Source organism: Necator americanus, chromosome V (genome assembly GCF_031761385.1).
Source record: "Necator americanus strain Aroian chromosome V, whole genome shotgun sequence".
NCBI lineage: Eukaryota > Metazoa > Nematoda > Chromadorea > Rhabditida > Ancylostomatidae > Necator > Necator americanus.
Genome location: NC_087375.1, coordinates 21,389,034 through 21,415,686, shown reverse-complemented (window position 1 = coordinate 21,415,686; position 26,653 = coordinate 21,389,034). Strand labels below are relative to the sequence as shown.

The 26,653-nt window shown below is 40.1% G+C and overlaps 6 protein-coding genes across 11 annotated transcripts; 3 read left to right on the top strand and 3 right to left on the bottom strand.

The window, feature by feature from the left end:
* Window positions 1-17: 17 nt before the first annotated feature.
* RB195_014712 (uncharacterized protein) lies at window positions 18-623 on the top strand (the record flags this gene model as incomplete). Its single annotated transcript, XM_013448483.2, has 3 exons — window positions 18-32; window positions 282-489; window positions 556-623. 3 exons carry the CDS (start codon window positions 18-20, stop codon window positions 621-623), a joined length of 291 nt encoding a protein of 96 aa, XP_013303937.2.
* A 341-nt stretch (window positions 624-964) lies between these two features.
* On the bottom strand, window positions 965-3,401 carry RB195_014711 (uncharacterized protein; the record flags this gene model as incomplete). The annotated part of the gene is made up of 4 exons (XM_064205093.1): window positions 965-1,017; window positions 1,174-1,294; window positions 3,185-3,275; window positions 3,331-3,401. The coding sequence occupies 4 exons, from the start codon at window positions 3,399-3,401 to the stop codon at window positions 965-967; spliced, it is 336 nt and encodes a 111-aa protein (XP_064060974.1).
* On the top strand, window positions 3,385-3,746 carry RB195_014710 (uncharacterized protein; the record flags this gene model as incomplete). 2 transcript variants are annotated; one of them, XM_064205092.1, is made up of 3 exons in its annotated part: window positions 3,385-3,388; window positions 3,447-3,611; window positions 3,679-3,746. In XM_064205092.1, 3 exons carry the CDS (start codon window positions 3,385-3,387, stop codon window positions 3,744-3,746), a joined length of 237 nt encoding a protein of 78 aa, XP_064060973.1. The 2 variants fall into 2 exon arrangements, with proteins under 2 accessions (XP_064060973.1, XP_013303938.1); XM_013448484.1 differs by lacking the exon at window positions 3,385-3,388 and having other exon boundaries at window positions 3,479-3,611.
* A 3,042-nt stretch (window positions 3,747-6,788) lies between these two features.
* On the bottom strand, window positions 6,789-10,603 carry RB195_014709 (uncharacterized protein; the record flags this gene model as incomplete). 4 transcript variants are annotated; one of them, XM_064205089.1, is made up of 5 exons in its annotated part: window positions 6,946-7,024; window positions 7,323-7,369; window positions 7,440-7,595; window positions 7,710-7,815; window positions 10,539-10,603. In XM_064205089.1, 5 exons carry the CDS (start codon window positions 10,601-10,603, stop codon window positions 6,946-6,948), a joined length of 453 nt encoding a protein of 150 aa, XP_064060970.1. The 4 variants fall into 4 exon arrangements, with proteins under 4 accessions (XP_064060969.1, XP_064060970.1, XP_064060971.1 ...); XM_064205090.1 differs by lacking the exons at window positions 6,946-7,024; window positions 7,323-7,369 and adding an exon at window positions 6,789-6,855 and having other exon boundaries at window positions 7,516-7,595; XM_064205091.1 differs by lacking the exon at window positions 7,323-7,369 and having other exon boundaries at window positions 7,516-7,595.
* A 9,245-nt stretch (window positions 10,604-19,848) lies between these two features.
* On the top strand, window positions 19,849-21,947 carry RB195_014708 (uncharacterized protein; the record flags this gene model as incomplete). Of its 2 annotated transcripts, XM_064205087.1 has the most annotated exons (2): window positions 19,849-19,929; window positions 21,615-21,947. In XM_064205087.1, 2 exons carry the CDS (start codon window positions 19,849-19,851, stop codon window positions 21,945-21,947), a joined length of 414 nt encoding a protein of 137 aa, XP_064060968.1. The 2 variants fall into 2 exon arrangements, with proteins under 2 accessions (XP_064060968.1, XP_013291002.2); XM_013435548.2 differs by lacking the exon at window positions 19,849-19,929 and having other exon boundaries at window positions 21,669-21,947.
* A 2,458-nt stretch (window positions 21,948-24,405) lies between these two features.
* On the bottom strand, window positions 24,406-25,079 carry RB195_014707 (uncharacterized protein; the record flags this gene model as incomplete). The annotated part of the gene is made up of 3 exons (XM_064205086.1): window positions 24,406-24,439; window positions 24,810-24,901; window positions 24,999-25,079. 3 exons carry the CDS (start codon window positions 25,077-25,079, stop codon window positions 24,406-24,408), a joined length of 207 nt encoding a protein of 68 aa, XP_064060967.1.
* Between the last annotated feature and the right edge of the window lie 1,574 nt (window positions 25,080-26,653).

Below are 26,653 nucleotides of genomic sequence, written 5' to 3'. Positions count from 1 at the left end.
TAAAACTCATCAAAAATATGTCTTCAAACTTCGTGAGTTCTACTAACAGTTACTTCAAATGTTATTTTTATAGTTTGTAGTGGATTTGGTAGCACTTTCATTTCCTGTAGCCATTCTCTACAGCATCCGATCCAGGAGGATTGTAAAACTTCTTCTTGACTTCTGGCTCTTTTTTGGATAAACATACTGGCCACTGTGATGTCTGATGTATTTGAATATCCACACATTATTCTATACCTTACCATCGGTCCAATTTTCAGCCTGACGACTGAAGGTTGCAGGTGGCAGAGTTCGAACGCCAACACTTTATTGAGATGAGACACAGTTTTTTGTCTTTTCTGGTATTTTCTGTCGTAGCCGCCCAAGTTTTGGCGCAGTTCGGTTATGCGTATCCGTACAGCGGTTACATATATCGCAATCCGTACTATGGATATGGTGGATATGGCGGATACGGCGGGTATGGTGGATATGGGTATGCCGGATACGGCAGTGAGTTTTTTGTTCCTCTTCAAATTGTCGTAAAGTTATAAGCTTCCCTTTGCTTCTGTGTTTTAGATCCAGTGCAAAGAGCCCTACGAGGAGCACTCGTCGGTGGAATATTGGGAGCAATGGCAGGGAAATAGTAACCCAAACTAAGCTCCAGTTGGTCAGGATATTCAGTAGCATCGCTTTGTCAAATTAAGCTATTTCTGATACAAGCTTTTCTTCTAAAAATCTGAGTAGTTGTTGTGATTTTCCAAATGGAAGTGAAATACCCACATCTTAGAAAACTTTTATTTGAATTGTTACAGCTACATGAAAAAATATTTGGTGGAGTTTTAATGAATGTCTGTCTCATTGAACAAAATATGTGTTAGTATCAAAAACGACATCGAGCTGGAATTTGCTATGCAATACTTAATTCGAGATTATCAAGAGGAGAAAAATATTACGACATAACTTTCGAACAAAACGATTCACTTTTTTATGGCTTCTGATTTGATTGGATCGGTGGCATCACTACCGGGAAGAAGGAATCTGGAAATCTTTCGAAACATCCCCAAAAGTGACGAAAAGCCGCATCAAATCTGTTAGTTTTTCACTTGTAGTGTACCGGGTGTAGTGTAGCGGTTAGAGGTTCCGCTTCCTGCACGATCGATCGGAGGTTGGAATCCGCCCTAGTGCTCACCAAACCTTTCATCCCTGCAGAGTCGATAAATTGGTACCATACTTGTGTGGGAGGATAAAAACACTGACTTGACACATCGGCTAGCCACCGCAAGTCATTGTATGGACCAGTTACACGTTCGTAAACCTCAAACGATTCTGAATTGAAGAGAACGTAAGGGGCAACCCAAGCGGATTGATTAACGTCAGAGACTTTATTCTTTACTTTATCCTTACAGGTCCTCCTGAACTATCTACTACCGTACTTTCTAAGCAAACTCCGGAATTAGGTGTGCATTTATAGCATGCACATTTGACATTAGATTGTTTACTGGATATCACAGAGTCCGAAAACGCGCGACAATTCCGTCGTGATGACTGTGAAGTAACAAATGAAAAACGGATGAAAATGGGGAAATCTAAGCAGTATAGTAGGATAATCTCGATTCTTAACTTAAAGACAGCGCATCACGATTTTGACGCGGTGCAGAAACCACAGTGAAAGACTAGAGTTTCTTTAATAGCTGTTGCACGCGCTGCATACAGGTGCGAGGCGTGGCAAACAAATGGGTCTTTTCGACAGCCTATTCAAGTAATGTCGTTGAAGAGGTTAAGGGAACCGCAGCGCGTACAAGATGGAACGCTGTAACGTTCCTCCTAGTGACAGGCACGCCGTTCAGGGAAGGATGAGCGGAGCCAATATTATATCATATCCAATATAAATCAATATCAATATTATATTCAATATTATTAATATTACCGCCACACATAGTATGATATGATATGATAGGGCCACGTGACAAAACATTTGAAAGAGTCTATAAAATTACTCAGATAGTTGTTCTCTTGCGTCTAGGTCTTTTCAAAGAAAAATGTAAGTCAACAGCGTATCTTTCATTGGTCGAGTGTTCTGCAGACAATGTTCACAAAGTGCACATTTACGATTTTACGTTAAGACGCATTAATCTTCACCTTGAATTTGTCAACGACAAAAAATTGTATAAATTCCCCAAATTGTCGCGGAGTTGTTCTGTCGGTATCCCGATTTCTCCCGTCCATTTCTGCGCGACTTATCAATCTACAGTCCTAACGTGTTACTGTTTGAAATTGCTTGAAATTCTATTCCTCGTTTGGTTCTGAGAAGATGCTAACATCTGCACTATTCGCCATCTTATTCCTTATTTTTCATTCATTTTTCATCTATCACTCTAACAGATTTGTCTCACGGCATGAAGATTTCTTGATTTCCTAGTTTTTCATTGCTGTAGTTCATACTTAAAGCGCGAAAGAAATTTTCTACGAAATTTTCGAAACATATAGATGTGTAATTCTTTTATTATTGGTGCGACACAAACTACAAAAAACAAACAAACAAACAAACAAACAAAAAACACAACAATCCGAATAATTGGAATAGACAGTTTATCTGTAAACTTGCTTAAATGCAACAATTCCCTGGAGGGAACATTAAAGGCATCACCCCAGGAATCTGAGGTGTTTCGGATTTCAGGCGGAGCATTCGTATACGGAATCGTAGATTATGGAGGGTGATTCGGTCCATTTCTTCCTAATTGCTGAAAAAAATAGCCCGGAAGATACGGCTTCGAGCGCTCCGGCGCGCTACTTTCTACGACGAGATCGATTGGAGCGCGCCAGCCTTGTGAACGTGCCACTTCTCTTTTTTACAATTAGGAAGAAATGGATGGAATCACCCTGCTCTGCATAATCTACTATGCCGTGTACGAATACTCCACCTGAGATCCGTACCAGCTCAGATTCGTGGAGTGATGCCTTTAAGGGAAATTTTCAGTCAAAAGTCGTTGTTCCTGAACGGTGGGTAGGAGCTAAAGGGTTAGCATGTATCACGATGAAAATGCGCCACGCTCCTCATAAATTTAGAAATTTGAGACAGGAGTACCTGACTATAAAGGACTTTTGTGAAAACAGGACTGACTGGCTTGCTCATTCCTGCAAAATGAGGTCTCGTATAGTGACGTAGAACTGTTAGTAGAGCTGATAACTTGCTTAAACACAGTACCCCCGGTTTTTCCTTTTTTGCGAGAGCAGATGTGATTTCGTAGAACTTCGGGCATATTGATGGCTCTGAGTGCTTTCGATATGTGAAAGTCCTGAGATGCTGTGCATTCTCAGTGTGCTGCTTGTGAACTACGCTCCGGCTCCTACCTACTGGTATAGACATCAACAACGGGAATATCCTCCGATACTGCTTTCAGTACTATGCGTACCTCTTTCATCACCTATATCCCGAATGTTAAAGGAACACTGAATAAAAGTTACAGATATGAAGCGTAGCTTTGTTTTTGCTCTCTTCATGGCTGCTGTCTTAACTTCTATAACCGCACAATTTGGATATCCATATTATGGTAACGGATTCGGATATGGACCATATGGATATGGTGGATATGGACCATATGGATCTGGTGGATATGGAAATGGATACGGCAGTGAGTTTTTCATATGCCAAATATGTTGAGCACGCACTTTCTGATTCCCTACTTGCGTTCCATTTAGACCCGTGGAGAAGGGCGGCACTGGGAGCGATATATGGTGGACTAATGGGAGCACTATCAGGAAAATAGTGTGGGACTCATTTAGAAGAAGGATAATGTGAATGTTTTCTACGAAAATGAACATTTACATTATGCACTGACTCTCGTTTAACGTCATTTAAGAGTATCTTTTTCGGGGTTCCTAATTAGTCCTCTCGACATCTACTGATAGTTACGCCGATAGTTGTTAGAAATTGACGGATGATGTTTTGTGTGTACGAAGTGCATGTATGTGTACGATTGTATAACAGTCACATGTTGTCGTGACGCAGTTTCGCTACGAGGTCCTCCTCGTTGTAAGTTTGGGGCAATGACTTCGTTTTGCGAGACAGCGAGATTACCAGTATTTTCGTCTTAAGAACGAAGACACACCACGTTGTGTTTAACATCCTCAGCTGTAAGGAAGAACTATGTATGATAATCACAACAGAAAATGTGAGAGATGCATCTTGTACACAATTTCACAACTTCAATGCCATTCATTTCTGGTTCTGAATTGATTCCAGTAAGCGTGACTCTTTTTTGAAGCAACTTGTGGAATTATAATATTTTGCTGGGGAATTATGATATTTTACGAGCACTACAAAGAGCGCTTCTGTTCAAGTGATCTTTTCGGAACCACCTTCTCTGTGAGATAATATGAATCTAATATTTTTGTCTTGTTGCGCATAATGATGTAGGCATATGTAGGGATACGACTTTTGAGAAGTCTAGTTTTGATTGCAGTTCACCCATGTAATTCACCCTTTGAGAAAATATTTGTTCTAATTATTACTTTTTCTTAACGGAGAACTGTTTGAATGGATTTTTATTCTTCATTGAATAAAATATGTTTTAGCATCAAAAATATCAATATCGATATCGAGCTAGAACTTCATCGTGCATTACTGCGGTCTTGAAAAGAGACCTTGAATAAGGAAAAAGATGGTTTTCTATATAAGTTTGGTACAAATCACTTCCATTGACTCGTTATTCCTCAAATAGCTAATTTCAACTTTATTTTTCCAGGTCATTTTTTTGCGTTGGAAAATCCGCTTTTGCATCCACGTATCTCGCTCACAACAAGGATCACGGCCGGTCCGTACATCCGGAGCCCTCAATCAGGTTACGCGCCCCGCGTCACCCCATTTTACCGCCTTGGGCGCCTTTGCACATATACACACACATACACATACACATATGATAATAGTGGGAACATTGGCAGCATAATGATAAAGGATAAAGAATAAAGTTTCTGGCGCTAATCAATCCGCTTGGGATGCGCCCCCCACGTTCACTTCAATTCGGAATCGTTTGAGGTTTGCGAACGTGTAACTGACGTATACAGTGACTTGCAGGGCAAGCCGATGTGTCAAGTCAGTGTTTTTATCCTTCCAGACAAGTCTGGTACCAATTTATCGACCCCGGAGGGATGAAAGGCTTGGTGAGCACTGGAGCGGATTCGAACCTCAGATCGATCGTGCAGGAAGTGGAACCTCTAGCCGCTACGTCCTCGTCAAGAATCCTAATTAGCATTAAAGTCATGCAAATTCTGCAATGTAGTCTTGTCAAAACTCTTTGACTTGTGGTGCAATGTCGCGTAGCGTGGGCGGTCACGTACAAGGCGGCGCGATTCTTAACCACAGAGACGTGATTGCAAAGGTATCAGTATGGGACCTCCAGTGACTGGCTTACAACTCGAAGACGAAGATGTTACCGTCCAATTTGCACTGTAAGCACTTCGTCAAGCATGATGGAATTCACCACATATGTTGCAAATTTTTACAGCATATTTGTGACATCATGGGATCCTCCAATAATCTTGATTCCTACAATTTCTGCCTATTTTCCATTCGCAACACCAAGAGAGAGATAGTGCTGTTACGGCCAGTAATAGTAGTCGTACATCACAAAATTCGTGCTGGCCGCACGAATTTTGTGATGTACGACTATTTTATGGGTTATATGTGGGCCTGGCGTTGTTTCACATAAAGTAGTTAGGAAGAAAACAGGAACTTCTACGTCAATTCGACCAATGGCGTGAACAGTGGCTACAAAGAGCAATGTGACTGTACTCATGTGAACAATTTCGATTATATTCATTTATTGTTCAGAGCTGATTTCGACTTCGATCTTCTTGTTTTTGAAAGTACAGTTCCGGTTCTTAGGCGAGCTATTTGGCGAATACATCAAAGTACGCTTTTCTTAGGAACTCTGATCTTTTCAGAACTACATTTTCTGTGAGATAATAAGAATCTGTTATTTTTGTTACGACGAAAAGAATGATGAACGCGAACAGCTTTTAAGAAGTCTGAATCTGACGATAGTCCTAGAATTCTACATAAGATCTCGCAGATCACGTTAAGATCACATTCAATATGACCGTCTTCAATACAAGCATTCAAAATTTTCTGGAAATTCTTGATGATCAGTCCTTGATTTAATCCGCTCAATCATTTCCTGCGAATAACATCGCAGCAAAGCACCAAAAAGCAAGGGAAAAACCACAAAAATGAATTTTCCATAGCCCGCATTTTTATATGGCCCACTCTCTTTATATATATATATATATATATATATATATATATATATATATATATACCTATATATATATACCTGTATATATATATATATATATATATATATATATATATATACTTAGACTTCCGAATTGTTCACGTGTTTGCTTCGCTGTTGTTTCTTAAAGACATCACCCCACGAAACTGGAGTGTTACGGATTTCCGCTGGAGTATTCGTATACGGGATCGTAGATTATTGAGAGGAGGGTGATTACGTTCATTTCTTCCTAATTGCCGTAGAAAACGAACGATAACGAAGATACGGCTTCGAGCGTTCCGGCGCACTATTTCCTACAAAGAGTTAGACTGGAGCGCGCCAGCCTTGTGCACGCGCCGCATCTTCCGGGCCGCCAATTAGGAAGAAATGGACGGAATCACACTACTCTCTATAATCTACTATTCCGTATACGAATACTCCACTTGAAATCCGTACCACCTCAGATTTGTGGGGTGATGCCTTTAAAAAAAATGTACGAGTGTACGGAAATATTTAACTAACCAGTAGGTGTGTTATTTAGCCATTAGGTGACAGTTTTCGAATCTGCGCGTGGATCGACACTACAGTGGAACAGTAAGAGAAACTGGAAAAAGTGCAATACATTAAAACATTTAATGCTGTACTCCAAATTAACCATTTTTTTCACTTGAAATAAAGCTTTGAAAGCAGCAACTTAGCATGGAACAAGTAACAAGAAATAGCAAAAGTATTCTTTTTCCCTGAGTTTTGCACAGAGAAATCCCTCGAGAAACCTGAAAGCAGTACATGAAAATGCAATTCGGGGCTTTTAATGTGAATGTATCTTTATAATCCGGCTTCGGAATATACCGGCTTTCATCAGCCTTTTTCTGTATGATCATGTGTGTACACGAATTAAAAACAGACAATTCCAATTTAAAAAATTCTAAGAGCGAAGCTTTAGAAAATTTTTGTTCACTACAATTCATCATCACAAAACAGCTTTACGCTGATTTTGACAAAAAAAAACTAAACTAAACGTAGTAGGACTTTCCAGCGGAAAATGTGATGCAAAAGTAAAGCAGAACTTACTCCACAATGCATCCAAATTTTTCAAGGAACTGCAGTCTTGGTAGATACTAACCTCAATAATCACTACAACAGTGCATTAAAATTCTTCAAGGTACTGCAGTCCCATTTGAAACCAACCTCAATAATTTTTTTCTGCCAGCGTCCGCTTCTCGAGATAAAGGAAAAGCGCGAGAAAGTAAAATAGAGAGCCCACCTCTGAAAACTGAGTACGATTCTTTCCGCAGTACATTGAAATATTTTATTTGGTCTTTCCATTCGCATAATGATTTTTGCCTGAATATATGATCTTCATAGTATTGAAGTAAGTAATGATAGGCATATTCATTTTATCACATTTTTATTATTGGCTTGTCTTTCATACCACTATTATTCACGGTGAATTCATACCAGAACTTCGTCGTACGCAATCCTCTTCATTGAAGCATGCAGAGTATCGACCTTCAGTCCGACTGGCGTCCTCACTCGGGAGAAAGCCACGTATATTTGTCCGTGACTGAAATCGCCTTTCGGCAAGAATACTCACACTTCATTGAAAGACTCTTCCTGAGCTTTACTGATAGACATTGCAACAGCAAGACGTGAGGAAAACTGTCTCCTTCGTAGTTCGAATGGTACCTGCATTTCCCAATAATAAAAAAACGGCAGTCAAGCAATTAGTGTGCGAATTTCTCTACTCTTAGTCGTGTTCCGTTGCAGAGACAGCTGACAACGTTGAGCAAAAGCATCGCGTGCGGTACTTTGTTTCAGCAGAAACAAGATTGTTATTCACCTTTATTCTGGCTAACGTTTTTTCGTCATCGCCTTCTTCAGAGCCAGGAAAATCAAACCTATCCTCACAAACGCTTCGTCACACCACACAATATGAATTAGCAAAGAGATTGCTCAAAGAAAACGTCAGAGAAGCAGACCATAATAGCACCCAATTTGATAGCCGTTAAGCCGCGATGTTAGCGGAACACCGATGGAGTTGCGCCGCTGATAGTAACTAATAATAATGCCCCTTGCATCTGACTCCGTAGGTTAAAAATTGCGTAGGTTCCTGCTTATTGATGCATTCTTCTTTACGATCCATGATTGGACTTTGGCTGTTATGTAGAATGCTTCCAATGTTTTCCGTGCCGGAACGTCGAATTCGCGTGCCATAGATCGTGACTGCTATGTTGAAAAGGGTGTTGACACTGCGATGAGCACCTAAAGGATTTCATTTTACCATCTAGGTGCTCCTTGACCCTAGTACATAGCGCTCTTCCTGTTTCGCTAATATACTCAGCCCCAAATAGCTGACAGATGATCAGGTAGATAACTCCCAATACCACACAGTCTCATTGCCTTCCACTCAGACGTACGACGCAGTTCGGTGTCTTGCAAAGTCTGTCATGGGCACGATTGTGGACTGGCTGCTTCTTCAGGTGCCCAGGTGACATGTCCTACTTGGACCACCTGTCGTAAGCTGATTTGCACTGCATTGCACATCATTGTCCGAAATGAAAGGAAGATAGAATTGGATCTTTGCAGTCTCTTCCGCTATCTGATGCCGACGCTGTGTCACATGGCTTCGCTTTGAACAAGAAACTTTTGATACGGCAGCCAGTTGTCTATTGGTTTTTCCATAGTGAACTTAATGCACCGGGACTGTTTATTCAAGACATCGAGGGAAGAGTTCATTTCGACTTGCACTGGACATATTATGCGACAATCATCAATGTATCGGCAGTACAAAAGAGGTTTGCGTTCAGGTAGGAAAGTTTCCACCTTAGACGTGAAACTCCTAATGTAGGTCAGTCGCAAGTCTTTGTCCCATGGCCAAGCCTCTAATCTGCCTATAGTATTGCTCAGACCAGCAAAATACAAAACATCTGAGACATTCACTTAACAACGTCATAGTTTCCTGCATCGCGAACCCGTACGTGTTCATAGATCTTTGGTATTCTATCTGCCTTTCGTCTCTACCGACGCTGCTTTGCAAGCAAGATCAGAGGAGAAACTCTGTGTTTGTGTTAAGTGACATTGAAGGATTCGATGACACAAACTTAGACAAGGTACGCTTTGTGGAGGTGCTCAATAAACATGTTTGTATTGGAGAAATGAGCAGAAACGTGTTGGAGTAGCTGGCTGAGAGTGATGTTAAACCACCATGATATTCTGTCGGTGGGACCTCCAATATCGTACGGACCCTTGCGTTGCGTGGGTGTTAGATTTCCGAAAGGGTGTTTGTGCGAGTATCGGGAGAAAATTATGAAAACGAATGTTGCAAATAAACTAGGCTTGGTGTCTAACACCGAATCTGCCTCCTGTGGTTTGTACAGTGAAGTAGGGAATGGAATACGAGGGAAAACTGCAACTCTAGAAAACAAATTCTAACAAATTATAGCCCGCAGAACTTTAGAAGCGTTTTGGATAAATGCAAAAGGTCTAAAAATTACTGGATAGGAAGAGTGCTTAGCCGTGACCGGCGAGCTGGTATCAAGACCTTTGCGGGTTTGATCATGGGGCCACATGCGGGTCGCATCTTAATTAGCATCAGCGGAGCTATTGCACCACGCGGATATCCGCTAACATCACGGCAACGCGGCTACTGAGTTAGGCACAACGATTTGGGCTTTTTTGGTTTTTGTTTCTGGGTGTAATATCCTAGGGGAAGATGACTTGGATGAGGCATTTGAGAGAATATATTGCAAATGTTCTTACTTTCCAGGCGACAGGAAAGTACAGGACGAAGGCGACAACACTGAAACGTTAGCCGTAATAAACTTTGTTAACAATCTTGGCTATTGCTTAAATTCGACTATCAACAAGTTGCAATCTCTATGCCAAGATTCAAGGAAAGTCGAACTTTCGCACTTCTGCAACTCTAGAGTTTTCACGTTCTCTTCTTTGCTGTTTCTCTTTTGTTCTCAATCTCAGGCGTTCATGAACCAATTGGAGGCTGCGTACGATCCGGCACAATATTGCGGGTCGTATTGATTGGAAAAGAGCGAAACTGGGGCGTAAGTCCAAAGTTGATAGCGCGTTCTTATAAAGACAGGTATCACCTATAAGTGACACGCGAGGTTGCTGGGGTGCATGTTCCAGTGTTATTTTCGTGTTTTGCTGGCTCAGGCTAGAAAGGTCAGCACTAACTGGAAACTGCGATATGATCTACCACTTTTCTAGAATTCTCTTGCAGCCTTGACTTGGCACTAGAACGAATGGAATCACATATGTTCTTTGACTCACCCACGATTCTCCTCCAAAGAACGTCCGGCACCAAACGTTGACAACACTGTTCCTTGAACACACATTTGATCAGCATAGAAAACATACCATCTTGTTACGTCTCGTCATTTGTAACCTATTCTCTCACACCACAAGATATAACCTTGCAAACAGATTGCGGGTTGATATGCAATATGCACAGGGTTTCCAAGAGCGTGTTCGGCTGCCTATCATTTAGATTCTATGTCATCAGAAGCATTCTTTCAATGTGCATTCAATCACCCATATAGCGATGATCCTTCACTTTCATGCTAGTCAACTGGGAAATAGGGAAATGAAGACAGTTCATTTGCAATGCATAACAGTTTGTTGTCAAATCTCTGCCAAACAGTAACAAGGTATCAAGGACGTGGAAGTAGGCTGCAACAATTGCATCATCTAAGCCTACTCCCATAGACGCTCAGCGTTCGCGACTTCATAGTAAGAGAACAAGGAGGCAAAGAAATAACTTAACGTTGACGCTATGTGAAACTGAAACTCCACCTTCATTAATACTCTGATGACAGCATGTGTCATCATGAAGGAATACGGAAGCTTTTCCTGTTTTGGAAAACTTCTCGTACTCGCGTGCATTGCGTGCCTTACGTTACGCACGTAACGTGCATACATACAACAACAACAACAACACATCATCAACATACATACAACATACAACATATAATACATACATACATACATACATACATACATACATACATACATACATACATACATCATACATAAACATACAACATACATACATACATACAACAACATACTACATACATACATACAACAACAACAACACATACATACAATACATACATACATACATACAAACAACATACATACATACATACATACATACATACATACATACATACATACATACATACATACATACATACATACAACATACATACATACATACATACATACATACATACATACATACATACATACATACATACATACATACATACATACATACATACATACATACATACATACATACATACATACATACATACATACATACATACATACATACATACATACATACATACATACATACATACATACATACATACATACATACATACATACATACATACATACATACATACATACATACATACATACATACATACATACATACATACATACATACATACATACATACATACATACATACATACATACATACATACATACATACATACATACATACATACATACATACATACATACATACATACATACATACATACATACATACAAGCGCGTTATTATATAGCATGATGATGACATTATTTCAAAGGACGCTCTAACAGACCTGTACCAGGGCGCAAAAATGTAGAATTTCGATGACAAATCCACAAACGAACGAAATGATAGAAAAAAGTTAGTAATCGATAGGAAGGGTAGTAGTTACCCAACTCCTGCACCATTTTATGATAAATGCCAATAAAAGAGAAAATAAAAGAAATAGAAGAGAATGCTAGTAAACTCGTAAACTACATAGATAAAAAATTGACAGGAAGTGGACTTTTATCACTAGGTTGGTCCGTAAGTTCTGCGTTTATTAATGTTTATTTTTCCACAAAAATAAACAAGAAATGAACAGCAAACCAATCAATAATGAATTTTTTTTTGTTTTTTTTTTTTTGTTAACAACTCCTTCGCTGTTCAATAGAACTATTCAAGAGATAGAAATCACCTGTTTTCCACTCGAAGAGATCGAGAAAAAAGAAAACCAATTTTGGTCCGTACTAGGAGGAATCGGTTCTTTGCCATACACTTCACAAATCTCTCGACAACTTTTGTAGCTCTGGCGCCGATTAAACTTTGCCGATCGATTCAGCTTAAAAAGCAGGTGTCGAAAATGTTTTTTTTTTGACTTGACACTCTCTTTCAATAATTTGAAAAGGGAAAAATGTGCATAAGCGTAAAGAAGCTAAACAAACTATCTTGTAAGGCGCGTAATTTTCTATCGAATAGCATTGAAAAAAGTCAGAATAGTGGAGCATGGACAGGAAAGTCTGAGGATGCTAGGAGATGAGGAGTAACAACGGCAGTGTAAATCATACAATATTTACTCGATTTATCGAAAGTAAATCAAAATCTACCAAGCGTTCACACGTCAAATCACTTTCTTCTCTGAAATGGAACCTTAACTCCTGTTTTCGCGGCGGTCTTTGACTGCTGCTTTCTGCAATCAGGAGTGGAAAACATAAGTGCAACTTGTACGTTTGCTCATTCTTGTTATCCTTTGAATGCCCTCGCCGAAAAATGAGTTCGGATGCTTTATATAAGCGACTTGGTCGGTCCGCTGTCCATGTTTTATTCATTACAAATCTAACTAATCAAATCCTTTTCACAAGTTAAACTATCAAACTATCACAAAGTAGTCTTACCTAAATACCCATAAAACGTTCGCTTTTTAAGCTCAGAATTCTTAGTATGATTAAACTATAATTCTTCTTGTCATTGTATACATCACATCCACTATTTTTAATGGTCCTTTTTCAAAACGATAGGTCCCGACAAGGTCCACGATCTCTACCCGGGTGTGGACCTCTTTTTTAATTTTTGATGAGGTCCGTTTTTTCACTTGGATTTTTCAACGGTAAAATAAAGCGAAAGTATCAAAAAGAGTTTTTTTTTCCATACCTGGAAAAAAAAGCATACCTGGAGCCAAAGACAAGATCAATGCTTGCGATTTCCAGAAACACTATCCAAAGTTCTGCATGCGTGAAGCGTTAGAAGCCGACGAACGTAAGAAATGGATTGTATTAAGTAAAATGTTGCCAATCGCCACAGGAACAGTCAATTTTCTTTGGGCATCATAAGACAAATACTTTTGATCCCTTCAGGGGTTTTCCTCAGATAATGTCGAATCTGTCACTTTTTTAAATTGATTTGACTGGTCCTGCAGAGCATTTCAGCAATTTGACACCTCAACAGTTGTGAAGTCAAAACTTGCTCAACAATTACACTCAATCCGTTGTTGATTTAATACCTTAATCATTACTTAGATATCCAAGGGAAATGAGAAACGTTTCTCTGATATGTTTACTCATTGCCACGCTGGTCGTTAGAATCACCCCGTATTATATCACTCCTGCAGGATACGTTAATCCTTATTGTTATGGATACTATGGAGAAATCAGTGGGTTTCCCTCATATTTCTTTGAGAATAGAAAGGAGTTCCTCACGTTGTGTGATTCAGATCCGCTAGTTGGCGCAGTGCAAGGAGCAATCTTGGGCGGCCTTGCGGGATTGGTAGGAAAGAAGTGAAGACGATTCCCTGACTCTGAGTAGCAGTTGAAACGAATGAGTCCTTTTGTCATGTGAATAAAAATTAATCAAAGCTTTTGAGGTGAAACAAAAAAGCGGCTCTTTTTGAATAAACAGCTGTATATTAAATGCGAACGAACGGTCACAGAAGAACTGCATGCAGTAGTGTAGATTAAATACAAAAAAGGTACGCATTTGAAAAAAAATGCATTAAATGGTATAAAAAATATGGATATAAAACCATTCCCGAATTTTCTCCAAATTTATTACTAACATCATTAGTGAAAAGACTACAAGAAGACATTAATGAAGTATCAAATAGTTTTTTTTTCGAAAAAAAAATCGAAAGATGTTTTGATAGAAATGAAACGATTTTAATTCCCTGGTGTAAAGTGGATCAACTGGGGTTAGTCAATCCGCTTGGGATGCGTCCTCACGTTCACTTCAATTCAGAATCGTTTGAGGTTCACGAACGTGTAACTGGCCTATACAGTGACTTGCGGTGGCCAGCCGATGTGTCAAGTCAGTGTTTTTATCCTCCCAGACAAGTCTGGTGCCAGATTATCGACCACCGAGGGATGAAAGGCTTGGTGAGCACGGATTCGAACATTCGATCGATCGTGCAGGAAGCGGAACCTCTAACCGCTACACTAAATCCGCCCTCTCTGGTTTAACGGAAATTGGGTCTAGTTTTAAACATTATCGGCCAGTGAGGGGGACGGAGCGAGTACGGCAAGAAGTCAAACGTTCGGACTGGACTGGAAATAAATGCCTTAGAGGCTGTGATTTGAAACGTTGTCCTATACTAATAGAAGGATGCTATTTACCGAATTATTTATTTGTTATTCAAATTTGAGAACTTTTACATACAACCTCAATTGCGAGTAACGACGGAGATATTTTGGGGAAACAGGAAAGATAGAAGCCAGATGCTTCACTCTACAAACGATTTGAGGTGCAGACTATCAGGAATTTAAAATTTTGACGACCAAGACGAACTTTTTGCAGTCACTCTTCACTCTACCGATATTCATAGAGACTGGTAATACAGGTTCGATTTTAAAGATCGTAATATAAACTTCTCGAAAGCTCATTCTAGCCAACAGTTGGCCGACTTGGGCTCGGACCCATAGACAGAAGATTATTGGCAATGAATATAAATATAAATTATTAAGAATGAAAATTTAATGGAAATTTTTTTTTCATTTTTAATGAAAAAATATGGTTATTCCGTCTGATAGCGGACAGTATAATCATGTGACCAACTTTATCAGATTATTGAAGTCATGATTAATATCGAAATCTTCAGATTTCCACCAGTAGCACCCAATATTGGATTATACAGCCTCCCCATGCTGGGTATCTGTAGTGCCTCAGACAGCCATCGGTGTTCCACTGGGCATTTCTTTTTAAAGTCCTTTTTTTACTTTAGCACATTAGAAGAGAGGACTAATCAAAGCATGGACATTCACAAGACCATATTCTGATTTGAGGCTATCAGAAAACATTTGAAATGATCACTTCGCTTTTCCTCTGAAGAATATATCGAATGTGATAGCATTTGAATGTTTCGATTAACATCAACCCATCCGCGCTGACGATATATTACGATAACTATAAGGACAAAAGCAATGTTATGCTACAGTATAACATAGCTTTTTTCTTTGCTATTATATTGCATTATTGCAAAGATATTTCTGAGGTCGTGCAAATACATGATCAAATACGCGTGCTTCGCGAAGTTGCAGCTGATGAAACTAAAAAGGCACTACCCAGAGCGGCGAATTTCTGTTCAAATACAGCTGTTGGAAGAAAAGGTTAACGAAGGAAGCTCGGTAGTCAACACCAGTAGAAGTGCAAAGGTCCAGTGTCAGCAGTCAGATCATTCAACATCGGGAAATTTTGATGATTGGGCTGATGATGATGCTGAGGGGCCGCGTACACGAAGGTAACGGCTATCTGCTCAAGTTGGCTCTTTTTAAAGGCAGCATACCACGAATCTGAGGTGGTGCGGATTTCAGGTGGAGTATCCGTATACGGGATCGTAGGTTAAGGGTAGGAGTGTGATTTCGTCCATTTCTTCCTAATTGCCGTAAAAAACTGCCCGGAAGATACGGCTTCGAGCGCTCCGGTGCGTTGTTTTCTACAACGAGTTCGATTGGAGCGCGCCAGCCGTGTGCACACTTCCGGGCCCTTTTTTACGCCAATTAGCAAGAAATGGACATAATCACCCACCTCTCCATTATCTACGATTTCGTATAAGAATACTCCTTCTGAAATCCGTACCACCTCAGATTCGTGGGGCGATGCCTTTAAGCTGATTGCAAGCAGACATTCAAGTGTAGGCTATGTCCACGTACTAACCATTTAACCTGCGCAGTTGTATGGAGCAAGATGCTCATACATAGCGAAAAGGTGCTGTCGTTGCCAAAGACCACAACTTCCAATTCAGTTGTGGTCTTTGGCAACGACAGTCAGTTGCCTGAAAGGAGCATGGAATCGTTGATAACCACCAGTTGCTTCGTCACGCTGAACTGCCGAACACTGTCGAGCAAACTCCAGGGAGCTGCTCTCTTTGAACTTTTGGGATATCTCTATGTGCCTTTTGCTAAAGAAACACGCATAAGATATTGGCCCGTCATCAGCATCGGAGACTTCACGACAGTACGTAGAATCGCTAATTCTTCGACAGAAGGCAAAAAAGACGTGAATCCGCGTTTCTTTTTCATTTTTCGTTTTTTTCATGATACACCTCAATTTGCTCTCTATTATAATATCTATACATAACATAAGATTCGTGTGCTCTATCGATTGGATGCAGTTAGAAATCTTGAAAGCAACCACTAGAACACTTTTTGAAAAAAAACGACCTGCAGCTACTCATTAACAAGGCTGAGTCCGAGATAATTGTGCCCCCAGGATGTATGAATTTTAGCATGAACATATTTCTCGAAAATTAATGTAACAGTTACATTTTCGTAATCCACGTACTATTGCGAACAATTTGATACCCCACACAGCTTTAATATCGTAACTTTAAAGGTGTTGAAAAATTGACTAAAATCGCAAAATGGGCTTGGCAGGTCCGAAAAACTACAAATGTGGGACAAAAATTTACCGCATTGGAATAGAAAGGAACTTTGTGATGCAGGTCCCCTCATATAATGTACTCAGGACGTTGCAAGGAATACGCACTCGTTGCTAAGAGCAAGGAAGAAGTTTGCGTTTTCTCGGCGGAGGGAAAGCCCACGCATAATTCCGCGGTCTCTGCAATCTCAAACAGGAATAGCATATGAGGAGGAAGTTCCCCTTTCGACTGAAGACAAATGGCAGCCAAGTGCGAAGGAACGAAGGAATATGAGAGAGCGTGGGAGGAAAGACCCTCCAGGAAGCCTATACTTTGCTAAGAGAGTATAACTGCAAGATGAAACGGTGTTTACTTGTTCTCAACAATGGAGTGTCTGTCGGTGAAGCAACCCTTCCAATTTGGAAGAATCACTTTAGGGCCTTGCTGAGCCGGCAAGCGCCACCTGAACTGGAACATGATTATAGGCTGACGGATGTATATGCGATAAACTACTGGCCAAGTCGAAGGTTCTGGTCTGCACCCAAAAGATGAAAAACGGAAAACCTGGTGGAGGTGATGAGATTAGCGCAAAAACTCTGAATACTCTTCCTCCGTCTAACATTCGTGTGATGACAAAGATCATCCTTCAATATAGACCAATGAAATGAGAACTGGCTCGTGGAGATTATCATAATTTTCTTCTCTTCTTTTCTTTTCTTTAACAAGAAGTTGTCTGTCACGAATCATAAGAGATTATCGAATAATCTCATTGCTGCATTTTACGTACGAAGTTCGAGAGCTCCTTACCCTGGATCGGCTTGTGAAATATCGCAAAAAAAACTACCCGCAAACGAACAAACCGTCTTCCGGCCTCTTCCATCGACAGTTGACCTGGATGTTATTCGAAAACCTCGCAGTTAGCTTTACTAAGTTACAAAACCGCTTTCGACTCCTCTTATCGAGGCTCTCTTCTTGACACGCTTTGCGGAAGTACCAAGAAGGTTCGTTCGCCTACTTGATGACATGAACCGAAGAACTAGTACTGCAGCTCGAACACCGGCCAGATGTACATCATCTTTTGAAACGGTAACTGGAGTGAGACAAGGACAACGGCAAGACCCTTCCTGTTTAATTTCGCTATCGATGACGTCATTCGAAGGACAGCCGGTCCTCGTCGACTCTCCTTCGAGTCCTCGACATCGTCTTAGCTTCAGCACGGTGATGGAGACGCTTGATTGCTAGAAAGCTTGCTGCTTAGCTACATTTGGCCTGGAATGAGCCACAATGAAGCAGAGGCCGATGTGGTGTACCGGCGGATGACACATGGAAAATATCAAAATTTTGCACCGCCATCGAAAGTGGTTACAGATAATCGCCTTCACTTCTTTGGTCACAGTCTGAGAAGAAAAGCTAACTGCCTTGTTCAACATGTTAACAGAAGTTTATCGGGTTCAAGCTGGAAAAGGCCATGTAGCCGAAAACGAAAGCTGTAGGCTGAGGTGGTACAAGATAAGGACACTCGGCATTGATAGGCAGGTCAGCGAAACTTCCAGTTTCGCAGGACATGGAATAGCGATGAATAGATCGATTCCGTGCATGTTCTTTCTAAAGATCGAGATAGTTGAACAGAATTACGCTCAGGACCAACACACCTCACCGACGATGCGGACAATCGCGTCAGGCAATAATATTAATTCATTCGATTTCAGTCGATTAATTCAAGTAAGTACGAATGTAAGGATAAACATATGTACGTTACGTGTAATAAATAAAGATATCATTGCTGCTTGACGTGTTGGTCAGTTTGCAGCGTCGTTTGAGGTACAGTTTACCGAAATTGTCGGAAATATATTTTATTTACCCTAAGTTTTTCCTGGGATTTCGGAGTTCTTGCGGTACTCGCTCCGTTCCCCCTAACTGACCGATAACACTTAAAGCTAGGTCCAATTTTTGTTAATTTATACTAGGCAGGGCGGGTGTAGTGTATCGGTTACAGATTCCTCTTCCTGCATGATCCATCAGAATCCGCCCTAGTGCTTACTTCATAAATTGGTACCTGGCTTGTCTGCGAGTGTAGAAACACTTACTTGACACATCGGCTAGCCGTCGGTTTATTGTATAAGTTCGTAAACCTCAAACGATTTTGAATTGAAGTGAACGTGGGAGCGCATCCCAAGCGGATTGATTAATGCCAAACACTTTATCCTTTATCCTTTAAGTTTTTCGCTCCCACCTAATAAAAGAATGTAATTAAATTTTGTGAATAATCCCCAAGCCTAAAATATCATGCAATCGATGATGCATCTAAACAACGTTCGGTGGTGAAATTCGTAAGGAGTTTTTTTTAAATGATTACCTAGTGTTTGGGCATATATCACGGTAAATCGAGATGATATGGCGCAAAATTCCATCCTTTTTACCTGCTACACAGAGTTAAGCGAACAGTAACTTAACAGATATAGCAGTAAGATTTAATATTCGAATGATTTTGCGGATCTAGGTGAAATATTCAAATAAACTATGGCATGTGACATCGGATCTTACACTTAAGAATTTCTATTCCTCATGCAATTAAAATACACCTTTTTTTGTTCAACGGGAGCTTCAAGTTTTCAAACAAAAGTGCGATTTGCGTAGTAGAACCGTTTTTTGCTCTATATTCGTGGGTACAACAGTCAAACTATCAAAATACCTATCACTTCAGGCAAATTAAGCATTTATAGATTCAATACGTCCTCATGCAATTCCTTATGCCAAGTACAGAAGAGGCTGGAGCTATTCAATGACAACCGGTGGTTGCGTTGTCGACCACTTGAGACACGTAGAGGCCATTCGCTCGCCGGAGACGTTTCCTTCAGCTAGCCGCATAAACACAATCTTTTTCCTCCGTAAATGCGGCTTCAACTGCTTTTCATTCTCGTCGCGATGGCAGATTGCCAACTTTATCCAACACTTATACAGTCACGAACTGTGCTTTTGCCATCAAACTTGCCTCCTAATCTTCAGGTGAGCGTGCTTCTCTTCCTTGTTAGAAGGATTTATTCGCATCACTTTTTGCTTTAATAAAGCAATAACTTAGTCAAGACAATAAGCGTCCGAGTTATTTCTTTTAAAGATTTTCAACTTTCTGGTCAACTATATTTATCTTCTTGCGAAGCCAATAATCAATCTGTTAGCTAGAGTTGCTATAGAAAATTTCAGCACTTTTTAAAACAAATTGTGATTTTTCTTACTTTCTTTCAGTGATAAGGGTAAAAAGGATTTGCATGGAATTATTTCTACCACAAATTCTATTTACATCATGGATATTAAAATCCTCGTTTCACTACGGAAAATACTAGAAGGGATATCTTATCGTTCTTCCTTCACCAACATACTGGTCACTTTGGGTCAAAGTCCTTAAGCAATTTTGTTGTATGGGTGCTACCACATACTCCACTAAATGTGAAAAAGGAGAGGGCATAGGTAATTTTTGAAAATAAAAACGAAAGAAGTAGTGGATTACACACAAAGGTAAGTATTCTTCTGATTTTTTGTTAGGTCAAAGCAGTAAAAGTTAAGCAGAAGGCAGTAAAGTGATATCTAAGTTAAATAATCCCAGAAAATATGAAAACATTCTTCATCAAGAAGAACAAGTGAAGCGAAACTATTGCGCAAAAAATGTCTGCTTTGCTATCGTCTTATTTTCTTCACAGGTCTCCACGGGAATCTCCCTTGATGTCTGCTCGATCACATTAGTCACACTTCATAGTCGACTTTCTTTAAACGACTTTTTTTCTAACACTCCATCAGTTCTGTGAAACATAAGAGTTTTGAACAAAAAGAGCAACAAAAAGAACAAGAACAAGTGCCGCACTATATAACCTTCTTCAATTTTCCACTTCACTTCGATTTCTCGACTACTTGTGACTCCTCGGAGCACACTGGAAAGGAAACATTTTGCCGCTATTCAGCTTTGAATTTGACAGGACTATGATTTCAACCAGTAAATTTCTAAAGATTTCAGACGATGAAGTGTTTGAAATAAAATAAGACATAGAAACTGATTTCTTTAGGCAATTATGTATAGTAAAGCAACTAAGGCGTACTACAAAAGTTCAATAACATGAACTTTTGTAGTACGCCCGGGTTGCTTTTGAGGTACTACGTGCATGGATCAAAAATATGGAGGTTAGCTTTCTTTTGTTATCAGCATTTGTTACCGCTTGCCCATGCATGGATGCAATTAAAACATCAACAATCATTTAAAACAGAGATTGAGGGCTATAATCTGGATGCTCACAGATGTTTACATCGGTGGCTGTTGAGAAACAAAGTTATAGAAGCATAAACGCAACGATATCTGGCTAACCCTTTGTATGGAGAAGAGAGGAGAAGAGTTCATACCATGTAAACAACCGTAGCTGTTTTGTCAATATTATGCAATTCCAAGAAAAAGAAAAGAAAAAGTAAAATCTTCGGCTCCAGAATGTTCTGAGCATGTTGATGTAATCTACATAGAGCTGCTGCAAGAAGTGATGTGTAGGTGACTCAAGTGGAGCACAAGGAATGTTTTTGGTCTACAGACCACATCTCAGATTTTTTTCCTTGCCAACTGGTAGGGTTTTCTTCATTTCCGGACAAGAAAAACCAATTCCACAATAGGAGTTTTGTGTTTGTTTTTTTCTGTGCTTATCCAATCATTTTTTCAGCTCGCCGGCACTGTGCCCTTCTACGAACCGTCCGTTCAAGGCCCTCCCCCGCAAATGATCGCTACTTCCTTGCCTCCTCGACCACTTGTAGTACATACTGCCCCACCACAACTACTATCATCCGCTCTACCGCAAGTCTATCAAACTGTAGCTCCGCAACCGATGCTAGCACCTATACCACTTCAGCAGCAATACCCTTATGGATATGGTGGATATGGTGGATATGGTGGATATGGTGGATATGCCACTCAGAAACCAGACGGTCCACTCAAGCGTTTCTTTAAAGGTGCTGCTGACGGATTTATGCTTGGATCGATGGGTTGGCTGGGATAGTCTTGCCGAATGATGATGATCTGTTGATTTGCTTCATTGACGAAATATCGATTTTTCTTGTTTTCGAACTGCCGTACGCTTTTGTACTTTGGAATGTTTCGAATTTTTCTCCAAATGCTTTAGATTGCTGCTATGTTTACTCTGCCGTAAGCAACTTCCTGTATTTCTCTGTAAGTGCGTCCTTTGCGTCCTCGAAACGGGTTTTCTCAACTATTCTTAATGTCTAGTGCAAACAATCATGCATACCACTAAGAACCATCATTTAGTCTGACAGAGCAGGAAATTATTGTGAAGTTTTGTGCTGTGCGTGAGTGTATTTTGAATAAAGAAGTTGTTGCATGGAAAGAACTGTTTTCCAAGGATTGGCTGAAACTTTTCCGATGACCCATACTCTTGGGACCTCTCTGAACTAGCTTCTTTTCCGCTTGTCTTTGTTCCGCTTTTGTTTTCCGATGAAACGATGAGTACAGTTGTTTCTCAATATTCCTGTCGTCATTCATTTTCTTCTAAATTTCGGCCACTTAACAAACAAATCACCCCTAAATGCTCTTCTTAACCTCCCTTTGTGGAAACTCTTGACCTTAAACGCAAGGGCTCTTGACTTACTACGCTGAGTATTAGGAACTATAGTTGGCTCGAATTTTGTAACCGCCAAAAATCATACATGTATTTTACAATCTACATGGATGTTTAGAGTGTTATAATCAAGCAAACAGAAATAAGGAACTGCGTATGAAAGGCCCAACTAGCCTAGCTGGGAAACTGTGAACCATCGACGACGTGGTGGGAGCAGAATCTCTTACCAGCTGCTCTACAACAGCTCCTTATAAATGTTTTTTTTTTCAAATATTCATGTCCTCACTTGCTTTACCTTTTTTCCTCCAAGCGCTGTACAGGCTCCTGCGAAATATTATATTTACTAAAAGAAGAAAATAGTTCTAGACCCCTTCTTGTAGATGCTCTCTTCAATACAACGATTTGCAGCGGATGAGCTTTTTTTTCAAGTAAGAAATCCCTGATACATTTGCTACGTTACCGAATGAGTTGAAGAATGCCGGAGACTATTCACGGCATCACGGAAGCAGTTCGAAAATTCTTTTCTCTTCAACAGACCATAAATGTGCACAGTTTAAATTTTTGTACAATTAATTTGAACCAGAATATCGCATTAATTCAGAGACACTTTCCAAGGATAGTTTTTTTAGCTATTCTTGCACAATGCCACAAATGCCGATGAAGACATGTTTGCAGCTCATCGGTCTCACGATAAAAATTGTAGATCTCTCCACTAACGCTAAAATCGTGTTAGATTTTAGTTTCCTTCAGCGTGTCAGCTGTCATGGTCGCGATTTTCTGAAATGGCATTTCTGACATGTTCATCGAATCACTGCTACCCAGTCCTCTCAGTACTGTGATCTGTCACGGTGTCATTCACTCTTTTCAGAGAACAATTTCATTATGCGAGGATGTTCTTGGACTTGGGACTACTTCTCCTCCGTATGGAGTTGCAAATCGTCGAAAATATTTGGTATTCTTCTCAGGAAAGCTTCTGTGGACGTTGTCCAATTAGCATAATTCTGAAGAAGTCCAAAGAAAGATAAGTGCATTGCGCTTTATTTGTATACGCTTAAAATCTTCCTCTTTTACCATAGTTGCTTTGGTACAAATTGAAATTATTCGGTACTTTTTCGATTTACTTAAATTAAGGATACCAATTATATGAATTCTACTTGCGCAGTTGAAAATACTTTGTCATAGCGCTCCTCTCGTCAATTTTTGGGGATTTTTTGAGAGAAAATGTGGCGACTAAATTGCTATAATTGACACAAGGAACTCTACGGACTTTGTGTTCCTTAAGAAAAAGTTTATATCTGTAAAAACTTGCCAATATCGGAGAGAACGTCGCGGTGGCGTTGCTGATCCCTCCTCCTTGTTTTCACACGCCACCATAATTCTGACTTTAATCCTCTTCCTCATTATGGTGCCTTCGTGGTGTTCAAAAGGCAAGTAATGAAACCTGAGAAACATGCCAAAAAACCGGACAAATTCGGCAAAACCGCCAGGAACGACATTGTAGGATTGAAAGAATGAAAGCGAAAGATAAAGGGTCTCGCAGAAGATTAGACAAATGTTGGTGACTCCTATAAGGAACACCACCACTCCCGTGTTATGCGAGTGCAACCCGTTCATAAATCTCTGCTCGAAAAAAATCAATAGCTATTTTTGCTCTGAAATCGGGTGAACAAACTGCTGAATCCAACATAACACATGCTTCAAACTTTCTCCACCATATACTCTCCTCAATGCAATTCAAATTCTTTTTTTTTCAATATTTTCACCTGATTCAATCCAATTTCATTGCTATATTCGTGAAACGATGAACAAGAGATTTATAGAACATTTATTAGATACACCACACACATAAAGTTTAGACAAGGAAAAGTCTCGTTTTATTCCTCTATCTTCTGTCATGTCCTCTGCAGAAAACACATCTGCAAAAAAAGTTTTATATTTATTTAGAATTATTTCGAAATTTAGAAAGAACCCCTTTTTACCCTAAGAAGAATGTCTTAAAAACACTCAAAAAGATTCCATTTGATTTTTTTCTTCACGTACAAGTTTCTAGTTGGCGTGAACACCAATATTTTTTGCAATTTCATAAACGTTATTCGGGTGAGAGTTACTAGTAAATAACTAGTACAAATTTAATTTCTATTCGCTTGGATTAATTCAGAGGCATCACAGATTTGAAGTCTGTGCATTTGCTAATTAAAATTTCGGAGAGAGCCGAAACTTCGAAGCAGTAGCGGTCTCAAAAAAATCAGAACTCTTATTCAAGGTGAGAGATCTTCGGAGGCTTACACTCTCTTGTTAGCGATCGGATTCCGTGCCATATCCCCTGGCATTGGTATCCATACGATGTCGCCGGTGTCAGCATCAACAGTGGCGATCCCCTGAATTGAATCCGCTTGGTAAATATTGCATCCGCTACATTTTACGAGCAATTCGTCAGTGTTTGAATTAGGAGACTGTAGAACACAAATAACCCACCCGCATCGACGATCGGAATAACCCCATAGCACCGCAGGCGAGCGCTCCAAGTAGGATAATTAATATCGCGTAGAACCGCATGTTACTAAAACAAGGAACACCGTCAAATGGGCGTCGTAGGCGCAAAATAAAGCAAGATTGAAATGAGGAGAACATTTAAGACTTAGTATTGTAAGAGACAGGAAGAGAGGAGGTTCAAACGAACGAAAACGATTGGGTCAAAAGATTCCGGTTCTTCCTAGGAGTGCTGGCTGCTTCTAAATATACGCTGGATATCGCAACTGCTGCAGAAAAGAGCACAAAACTTGCTTCAAGAAACTAAAGTTTCGAAAGAAATAGCAAATCTCATTTAAAATAACACAGGGTTACCCACATTACCGGAAACTTCAAGTGTATTGACTACTGAATGAAAAAACCACTTAAATGCACAATCCTTCCTCAACAGCAGTCTGAATTCTATCTGGCTATGAAAATGGATGAGTTTGCCACCACAATGACCCTTGACTGCACTTTACCAGAAAAGCAAATTGGGAAAATTGCTGGATACCTGTGAGTTGTTTGGAGATCTGGAGAGGTGAATGCATAACCTGTTCAGCCAGAATAGATAGAAAAAAGTAAACAGTTTTAAATTTCAGAAGGTCAGATCTCAATAGAGACTCAAAGATCTGCGTAGGCATGTTAGGAGAAGCAGTTTCCACCTGAGACTTCGAGGAATTGTCGGACAGGAGGGCACAAAACACTGCTGTATTCCATCGGCTCCTTCAACTATACACTAAATTCTACAACTACGAGAATGTAGGTGTTGTGTTAACATAAATACGGCGTGTTTCAGTGCAAATGTGGCGCTTATTTGCTGATCATCAGATTGACGTAGTCCTTTGGGGACTACGTTAATGGAACGGCGACTAGAACTTCGTGTCATATTACTACGTGTACGTCATAATTATCACTCCTATGCAGTAACAATGAGCCAACTTGAAGATAATTCGCGACGACGACGGACGACGATTCTTTCCAATAGCAGGTAGGGTTGAGCGAAGTTCTCTCAAGCAGCAGAAATCTGAAACATGCCCTACAAATCCCTGAATCAGATGCATTTGAAGCATCCGGAAGCTTCCGCTTCAAGTGCTTTCTTTTACTCGCTCATAAGAATGTCAAAAGCCATATCGTGGAGTGAGCAGAGTCAGGAGCACACTCAGGGACCCCTGAAGGCTCTGGCTCCAAGACTTTGGGGTGTTTCGCGTTCTGGCAACCATACCGAAGAAACACGTCTGCTCCATGTAACTTATTATTGCGAAAAATTTAATTTGAACCTACTTCTGCAAAAAAAAGAAATTCAGAAGGATTTTACGAAAGCTACCACCGAAATTGTAGTCACGCAGATACTATAATATCGCAAGATTTTGAAGTGGTATTTTACGAAGAATGCACCTGCATTATTTCTCGCACTAAACGACTTGATCCATTACTTAATGCATAACCATACAGGTTCATTAGAGTTGTAAGTGCTCAAAGGAGCACAGATGGAAAAAACAAGTGAAACACAGGAAAACATAGGGACGTGGGAGGAGCGTTTCCTAAATGAGAGTCGCGAGTGAAGGAACGAAAGCTACCTAATAGCGGAAATCCCCAGTGTCCTCTACAACGGAAGAGAA